General features: G+C 38.7%; 1 protein-coding gene across 1 annotated transcript; it reads left to right on the top strand.

Annotated features, from left to right (window-relative positions):
- The first annotated feature begins 1,712 nt into the window (after positions 1-1,712).
- Positions 1,713-7,986, top strand: LOC137026692 (cytosolic sulfotransferase 3-like). The gene is made up of 8 exons (XM_067394117.1): positions 1,713-1,866; positions 2,272-2,410; positions 2,590-2,715; positions 5,764-5,870; positions 6,264-6,390; positions 6,620-6,717; positions 6,796-6,970; positions 7,063-7,986. Exons 1-8 carry the CDS (start codon positions 1,843-1,845, stop codon positions 7,173-7,175), a joined length of 909 nt encoding a protein of 302 aa, XP_067250218.1. The 5' UTR covers positions 1,713-1,842; the 3' UTR covers positions 7,176-7,986.
- Positions 7,987-9,508: the final 1,522 nt, after the last annotated feature.

Below are 9,508 nucleotides of genomic sequence, written 5' to 3'. Positions count from 1 at the left end.
CTAGGTTGAACCCAGCCTCATCTATAAAGATGAACTCATGTGGGATTGCATGAGCATCCATTTCCAGTACTCCCTGAAAACAAAGAACAAAAATCACTCAATATGGTGTTATCCAGTACACTGGGAAACAATGTTGTGTGTAGTGTACTGCAGTCAATATAGTACTTACATCCACATATGCTCGTCTGAACTCTTTGTTTCTTTGAGAGTTTCTCTCAAACGGCACCTTATAAAGTTGTTTCATTCTGATTTGGTTTCGCTTGAGAATGCGAGCCAATGTGGACAGACTAACTCGTTGAATGTTGTTGAATAAGGTGTTGTCTTGGATGATGTGGCTTTGAATTTCTCGTAATCTGATTTCATTATTTTCCAAAACCAAGTTTACAATGGCAGCTTCCTGTACCCCGGTGAACATTTGGCCCCTTCCTCCACCATGGTGTCGTCTCTCAGTCCTTTAGAAAAAATAAAATAAAAATATATATAGGGCTTGGACAATGCAGCCTAAATATTTTCCCCCACAGTAGAGTTCATTGTACAGGAAACTTGTACAGTTCATGAATGGCTGATGTCATACACTAAGTAAACAGGTGTCACCCAACTGATACACTATGACATGGGGTATACTACATGTGTACTACATGAAATTTTGGTTACATACCTGTTCTCCAGTCTAAAGGTCCGGATGACAGAGGCTACAGTAAAACGGCTCAAGTTTGGCTGCACTCTCTGTCCAGCCTCACGCATTGTCAACCCATGGTTGATGACATGATCTACTAAGGTTGCTCTGATTTCATTTGAAAGTGTTTGTCTTCTTTGGCCATGAACTCCTCTACCTGCTCTACCATTACCTTTCACTCTTCCTCCCCCTCTTATTCTCAACCTCCCTCTTCCTCTTCCTCTTCCTCTTCCTCTTCCTCTCTCTGCAATGTCTTCCATTGTTGTTGTAAAAAAAAAGGTTCTCACCTGTGGTCTTTTCATAGTGCTTACATCCTGATTGAAGTGTTAACAATTAACCACTGAAGTGTTTGGCCAGGTGGCACATGTAATTGGCCAATTAGCTCATGTAGTGTCATTTTGAATGGCAGTGTTTTGAAATGGCAAACATGTGACTTTATGTCAGATTGTTGTGTCTTATGCAGAGAACTGTATTTAGTGAATTTAAAAAGTGCTATTTTAAAATGCAAAATGTGTGTAAAACAGAAAAGGTGTTTAGACTTTTGGAGACTTGAGAAGAAGTTTTGCTCTCTGTGTGTCAGTTTAAATAATTGTGCTGTGCATGTCATTTTAGTGTGTTAACAATTGGAAAAAACTGTAAAAACACCTGAACAAGCTAATCAAGTTTTTCAGATAACTAGAAACTTCCAGGCGTGTGTGTTTAAGCAGGTTAAACTCTGGACATTGACCCAGGAACAATGTTACCACAGCATTTACGAAAATTTACCTTTAGTGAAGGCAAAGTGCACACTGACAAACAGTTTTATCAAGTATGACAGATAAATTAACAGAAAATGTATAGTAACATGATAAAAAATGATGAAAAAACCTCAACAAAATGACCAAACAGGGTTTGAGGCAATGTTGTGATCTCTTCTGGAATGCTAAAGAAGACACATGTAAAACTAAGTTGTTTTTTTGCTCAGTTCTTTTCTGTGGGGAGGGCTGTTTGAACTTGCGTAACATGAATGCAAAGCACAGAGAAAATGGTGAACAGAATAGCAATGACAGCACTGAATTGCACTGAGTAGAAGCCCGGTTTGCATTTTGAAGAACACAAGAGAGCCACCAGAAACATTCTAGGACAGTGGAAGAGAAGACAGAAAATTAAAAGACTTTTTCGTCATAATGGAAATCCCTGACATGTCTTCAGTGAGTAAATAATTCTCTTTGAAGTGCTTTTACGATAGTATAATTTGTCTGTTTAATTCCAGTTATGTATTAAAGATATGAACAGTTATACATTAGAATTAGAATTCATAAACATTAAAATATTGTAGTTTTTAAAGAACAATTGTGAGGTCTTGATACACAATTGCAGGTGCACTGTGACATACAGCAGACCACACGCAATTTGCAAATTTCTCCAATTATCATGGCTTATCTGTGGAATACCCTTATCAATATTCAACATTATATGTAATGCATTAAATAACATTTTGTATTCCTAAAAGTGAATACAGTAGATGAAAATAAAAACATATTCTAGTTCAATAATATTGTTACTGGTAATGCAGTGAGACTTCAGCATTAAACTGAAACTTTTCTGTACTGCAGCTGAAACTACACAGTCGGCCAGAGATGTTTGATTTTGAGGGTATTTCTATGACTCACTTTTTCACTGACAACTGGGAAAAGGTGAAAAACTTTCAAGCAAGACCTGATGACATTCTTATTGCCACTTATCCCAAAGCAGGTGAGACTACTGCATTAAGTTTTTGTTTAATTCAATTTGGCCAGCATGCTGACTTGACTCTTAATTGCATACTGCTAAGTTAACCATTAGACAACACTATGAAACAGGACCATGTATTGTCTTTCCAAACTGACCTTTAAAACATTTATTTTAAATCTCCCTTTCCATTATTTTGCTAGGTACCACATGGGTTTCTTATATACTGGACCTTCTGTATTTTGGTAAGGATGATCTAGAGCGTCAGACTTCCAAGCCAATCTATGAGAGAGTCCCATTCCTGGAGGCATGCTTTCAAGACTTGAAAGGTCAGATACTTACAATTCAGTAAAGTCAACCATTTTTTTGCTATTCAGTGTAACAGAAAACAAAGGTTTTATATACTTTTCAAAAACTGCCAAAACTGTGAAACACAAGGGTTCACCCAAAAAAATGAAAACTCTGCTGTCAATTTCTCATCCTAATGTCATTCCAAACCCGTAAGACTTTTGTTCATCTTTGAAACATAAATTAAGATATTTTTATGAAATGACAGATTTCTGAATCTTTCAAGCTTCAGTTCATTAAGACATTGTAAAATGAATCCATATGAATCATCCAAGTCTTCTGAAGAGAAATGATTGCTTTTTATGATAAACAGCTTTGATTTAGGCTTTTATTTAAATATAAACATTGAAACACACAAAAAGCACATTGGATATGGTAAACAGAAGCTCAAACGTGAGATTTGTTCTCATGTGTCGCACCAGCACATTTGAGCGAGAACCAAGGTTTGTTCTCGTAGCAAGTATGATTGAGCTGCCGTTGACCATGTTTGATGTGCTCTATGTATGTTCACTGATAAATGTTTATATGTGAATCTCACTTTCCTACTTTCTCTTCCCATTTTCCTCACTCTCCACTTCTTCTGGTCCAGGGTGTCCTTGAGGGCAGCGTTGACGTGTTTCATATCTTCTTTGAACTGGTCCATCCACGTATTCTTCGGTCAACCATGTGGCTGCCGTCCATCAGGGCTAAGGCGCAATGCTCATCTGGTAACTGATTCTTCTCCTCTGTGAATGACATGGCTGTACCAATCGAGACGTGCTTCCCTTATCCTCTCTATGATTGGGGCTACTCTCAATACTTTTTGCACGTCCTCATTCATCACTTGGTCCAGTCGGGTCAGCCCAAGCCACCATTGGAGCATACGCATGTGCTCCATAGTGTAGAGGGCCTGTTGGTGTTTGGTCGATACAAGCCAACATGATCCATAGAGTGCAACTGGCCACATGACGGTCTTATAGATCTTTGTCTTGAGATGGATGGGCAATCGCAGATCACATAGGAATCCCATGACTTGGCGCCACTTTAAATGGGCAGTGTTGGCACACAAACGTGCATCTGGGAGGCTGTTGCCACCTACCAAGAGAGTGGAGTCGAGGTATTTAAAGCAATCCATTTTCTTCAGGTCTTGACCATCTACGTTGATGGAGCCTACGGATTGTGGGCCGCAATCCATATACTCTGTCTTTGAGAGATTGAGCCACAGTCCATTCTCTTTCAGCAGATCTTTCCACAGTTGCACTTGGTCATTGAGGGTCTGACGCTCTCCGTTGGCGAGTAGAATGTTGTCAGCATTCAGGAGTGTCCACAGGCATGTCCACTGTTGCCGTATCGATGCATATGATGAATAAAAGGTGTGAGAGGGCTGATCCTTGGTGAACTCCAACGCTAATGCTGAAAGCTGGCGAGATTCCTGCCAGGCAGTGGACTATGCTGGTAGTATCCTGGTAGAGGAGTTGGGGCCGTCGGACATAGGCCTCAGGGACCTGGTGCGATCAAAGGGCACTCCAGATCAGTTCATGGGGGACCCGGTCAAATGCCTTCTCCAGGCCCAGGAACGGCATGTGGACTTTCTTGTTTTTCTCTCGTTGTTTCTCCATGAGTAGCCGAGCAGAGTGGATAGCATTGGTTGATCCACATCCCTTGGAATTTGGGGTGGTGCTTGAGAGGCGCCTGTCGAGAATCCTTTTAAAGATCTTCATTTTATAGCACAGGAGATGTATTGGTCTGTAATTGGTACATTTACTTACGTTGCCCTTTCCCTTCCAGACCTCGCCCAGGCTAGGGGTGGCTTGTTTTCTGCGATCATCTGATTACCATTTTTCATGCCAGTACTTCGGCTACAGTGATTGGCAGGACGGGTCCAGAGACAGGTTCAGGGCTGGGAATTGGTGGATGTGGGAACTCTTCATTGGAGATCTGCGAGAAGTAGTTGCACCATCATTGGAGGATGACTGGTGTGTCAATGAGGAGCTGATGGTTTGCATCCTTGGCATGCATCACCTGGATAATGTCTTGAGAGGTGTTGTGGTGATAGCTGGCAAGGCACTAGATCTTGTTCACCCCTTCCAGCATATCCAGTTGGTCATAAAGGTCATTATAGTGTCTCACCTTAGCTATTGCTACTGCCACTGATTGGAGACTCTCATATTGCTGGAGATCAGTGGCCAGATATGATTGGAACCAGGCCTTACAGGCCATCTTCTTGGCCTTAATTGCCGCTTGGACTTCCTCTGTCCACCACCAAGTCGCCATATTGATGAATCACCTTCCCGACTTTGTCTTTCCCAGCACATTTGTGGCTACTTCATGGTGATTTCATTCCTTTCATTCCACCAAAATCCAATATATATGTGAATAACATCCTAAATTAAATCTGTTCATAAAGTGATTGAGTCTCTTTAGAAGACTTGGATTAAAACGCTAGTTTCATAGACTAATTTTAAAGTGTTTTTATGAATTTTTGCAGCTTAAAAGTTGTGGTGCAATGGACTTCAGTGGAAGTCAGAAATCTTTCAGGTTTCATTAAAAATATCTTCATGTTTGTTTCGACACACATAAGTATGAACAAATGATGACCAAATTTTCATTTTTGGGTGAGCTAACCCTTAAAGGCTTTAACTGTTGTGTAGTGAGTTTTAATGACCCTACATCAATGCCTTGCCTCTTGGCCCCCCAAGTTAGATTTTCGCCATTGTCCTTGTTCCTTGAATGGTGTTTATTTAATTGGTATTTTCTAAGTAATCTCACAGTAATTCGTAAGTAATTTTATGAGGTGGCTAATTCGTACAAATTCGCTCAACCTCACTTGTACGTTTTTGTACGATTTGTTTGGACCCCAGTGATGGGTTAGTTTATGGACGGGGTTATATATATATATATATATATACATATATATATAGTTTATAACATTTCACCTATTCATCTTTTCCTGCATTGTTGGAATGTAAATTATAAATTATTCCAAGGCCTCAATTGGGCTTTTGGCATAATGATAATAATGACGCTTTAAAAAACATCATAATTATCAGTTATAGGGACAGAAATGGCTGATCATCTGCCCACCTCTCCTCGTCTCATCAAAACTCATTTACCTGTTCAGCTGGTACCCAAGTCCTTCTGGGAGCAGAACTCAAGGGTAACGTACTGCGGATCCTTTTGACTGTGTGATGATAAAATGTAATCAAATCTGACAAAGTTTGACATTCTATTTGGATATTGACTTATTGGATATTGACGTTTTCTAATTTATATTTAAAAGATGAGCTTTTCAAACAATAAATGTGATCCAACTGTCAACATAGCCTTAACCAGTGGGCCACTTTAAATTCAAATGGCAGGTGTGGGACATGTTTGTGAAACCTGTTTGGACATAGTCACTATGCATGGAATTAAGTTTGGTTCCGCTAATGGACCCGAAATTGCACAGTTCAAGTACTCTATTGTAGTTCTGAAATAATGAAATTGTAACGCTCTGTATAATATTGCATAAGCTTTTATTGTCATATTATTGTTCTTCCACTTATTCCAGATTGTGTATGTAGGACGTAATGCAAAAGACAATGCTGTTTCCTATTTTCATTTTGACCGAATGAACAATGTACAGCCTGAACCAGGAGATTGGAACAACTTCTTAGAGAAATTTATGAAAGGGAAAAGTAAGTAGATTTATCAATCACAGCTTGGGTGCAATCCATAATTTTGTATGGTGTATAATGATAATGATTTCAATGTTATGATATAATGATATAAATATGTTTTAATGATTTAAAAAGTATGTTATAAATATTAAAACACTTAGAATGTAAATATAATTACAACCCCTACGTTATCAATCAAGAACTTTGGTATGGAGGCTTCATTTTAACATCAGCAATTTCCCGTCAGATGTGTTCGGTCCTTGGTACGATCATGTCAGTGGATGGTGGGAGAAAAAACAGACATATTCTAACCTACTGTACTTGTTCTATGAGGATTTGGTTGAAGTAAGTTAAATTCATTAAGTGACCATTTGATCAAGTGTAAAATGTGTCTAAAGTGTGTGTTTTCCTTCTCTTATCCAGGACACTGGACGTGAGGTGGAACGTTTGTGCTCCTTCTTGGGTTTGTCCACCTCAGTTGAAGAAAGGGAGAAAATAACCAAAGGGGTTCAGTTTGATGCCATGAAACAGAACAACATGACCAACCATGTCACAATCCCTTTCATGGACTTCAAGATCTCACCCTTCATGCGGAAAGGTTAATAAACCGCCGAATCATCTAATGATGTCCTTCTGAGTTCTGTCCTTTCACTTGATTTTATTATCTTCTTGTTATTTGTGTTCCAAAAGGTAAAGTTGGAGACTGGAAAAGTCAATTCACAGTGGCACAAAATGAAGAGTTTGATGAGGTCTACAAACAGAAGATGAAGAATACTACTGTCAAGTTCCGCACTGAGATTTAATATTACAGTTCTAGATCTTGCACGAGAATCAGTTGTCTGGAAGAAGCTTAATTGCTGCTCTTCTGTTTTCACATAGAGGATATTTAAGATGTTTTTGCACACAAACACTGAAAACTTAAAGAGATAGTTCACCACAAAAATGAAAATGTTCATCAATTACTTTCCGTCAAGTTGTTCCAAACCTGTAGAAATTTCTTTGTTCTGCTGAAAACAAATGAAGATATTTAGAAGAATGTTTGTAACCAAATGAATTTGGGGCACCATTGACTTCAATAGTATTTTTTCCCCTCCATGCTGTGGAAGTCAATGGAGCTCATCAACTGTTCGGTTACAAACATTATTCAAAATATCTCCCTGGTAAGTATATCGTAAAAATATCATTTGTAAGTCAAATACTAATTTCTTTTCATGAAAAAAACTTAATAGATGTAAATTTTAGACATATATTTTTGTATGTCCAACTCAAACAATTCAGTGATTATTTATGTACTATATTATGGTACTTTAGTTATCTATTATTGTGTATATTTAGAAAGCCACTGAATTATTTTTAGAGTGCTTTTTTTGGTTGTCATTGTCTTGTGATTGAGACACAGGAAAATAGTTTTTAAGGATTGTTTCATGCTAAGAACTGAAACTTCATGTACATTAAATCAAAGTTATCAAGATCGAGACCAAAGATAATGTTGATTTACTATTAAATCTTTAGCTAAAGATTAGCTCGAAATATAGCATAAACTAGTGTTCTGGAAACAAAGTCTATAATTTTCTCCATAGAGAGACTGACTGTACAGTGGATATAAAAAGTCCTATTAAAACACCCAAAACCTTTTTAACTCTACATAGTTCTTAAATTATACCTTAAGCTGTACTTAAGGTGTTTCCCAAAATGTTCTTAGTTAAGTATACCTTCTGTAAGTCATGCTTTCAAGGTTGGTCTGGACCACTCTTAGCTATACCTTAGCTATACAAAGCTCAAAAATGGACGTGTAAAGCTCTGGAAAAGTGGGAGTGTAGAGGGGGGGGGGTGGGGGGGGGGGGGGGGGGGAGAGGGAAGAGAACAACCAATGAAGCACAGACATAGAACACACTCATTATACAGAATAATGAATATTGATATATGAGCACGGAGAAAATGACAACAAACTCCCAAGCAAGCACAACGGAGAAATGCGAAAGAATATTTAAAAGGGCTAATAATAGGCTACTTTGATTATGTATACGAGCACTGCAGTCTCAAAATGAGTCTTTTGTCTATTAGAATAATCGTGTCGTCACATTTAGATAGGTTACACCACTGTATCACGTGGCTAGTGTTGTTAAACTCATCGCGGGGTTTCGTGCTGAAACGATCATACGCGCGCTGTGCGTGTATATCATAACAGTCGTATTTTTCATGTGTTCATATTCAAACTTCAGTTCTGACCGCATCGCGAGCAAGATACAAACACCACTCATGTGCTGCTGTGCTGAGGGAAACAGCCTACGGCTTGCATGTTTGAACGCAGCTACAGTAGGCAGAGGAGAACAAGTCGCACTTTTGTGACATTTGAATTCTCCGCTGTAATGCGATCTCACGCGAACATATTTTCCATTTGTGCTAGAAGATTACAGCAAAACAATCCACATGCACACAAACCTCTGCTCTGGTCGTGTCGCAGGAAAACACACTGTGTTGTAGCACAGAGGAAACACCAATGTTATGTCTCTGAATGACAAGAGACCGAGGCGAGAAAAGTGACACTTCCTCATGCATAATACCGCAATTATAATCTTATGCATACTACAGCGCAGTGATTGGATTAAATGAGCTTTATGTCATGAATATATGTCGAGAATCGCTCAAAACGGTCTACTTCAGCATATTCGACCATGCCCATACTTAGGCCGAAAGTACACGATGACGTCAGATTTTGTGACGTTGCTCCGACTCAGCTTTTCAAACCGGAAGACAGAAATCGCTCTGAAAAATGCAATTATTTCACTTATGAATAACATTAATGAATACCTTTAGTGTTTTCAATGATGTGCAGCCTATACATATCTGTTTACTTCTCAAAAAAAGTGTTTTGGGGTTTCATGACCCTTTAATGTCTAAACCGCTGACCACAAAAGTGTAACACTAAGGAGTCACATGACTAATTGGGCCCAATTTGGACATTTTCACTTAGGGGTGTACTCTCTTTTGTGGCCAGCGGTTTAGACATTAATCACTGTGTGTTGACACAGCCAAAATGTACTTATAAAAGGATATATTTAATGTTACACAGAAGAAAACCTTACTACTATTATTATTTTAGCATGGAGACTGTGCCATTATGCTTTTTTATTGT

Source organism: Chanodichthys erythropterus, chromosome 9 (assembly GCF_024489055.1).
Source record: "Chanodichthys erythropterus isolate Z2021 chromosome 9, ASM2448905v1, whole genome shotgun sequence".
Taxonomy (NCBI): domain Eukaryota; kingdom Metazoa; phylum Chordata; class Actinopteri; order Cypriniformes; family Xenocyprididae; genus Chanodichthys; species Chanodichthys erythropterus.
The sequence above is the reverse complement of the archived record's forward strand: the minus strand, read 5'-3'. Positions and strand labels throughout refer to the sequence as shown.

What these genes read in the sequence shown, in the direction of transcription:
- LOC137026692 (XM_067394117.1), top strand. Translation starts at nt 1,843, where the DNA reads ATGGAAATCCCTGACATGTCTTCA. An exon ending in ATGCTTTCAAGACTTGAAAG is followed by an intron (nt 2,716 to 5,763) that starts GTCAGATACTTA and finishes CATAATTATCAG; the next exon opens with TTATAGGGACAGAAATGGCT. An exon ending in CTCACCCTTCATGCGGAAAG is followed by an intron (nt 6,971 to 7,062) that starts GTTAATAAACCG and finishes GTGTTCCAAAAG; the next exon opens with GTAAAGTTGGAGACTGGAAA.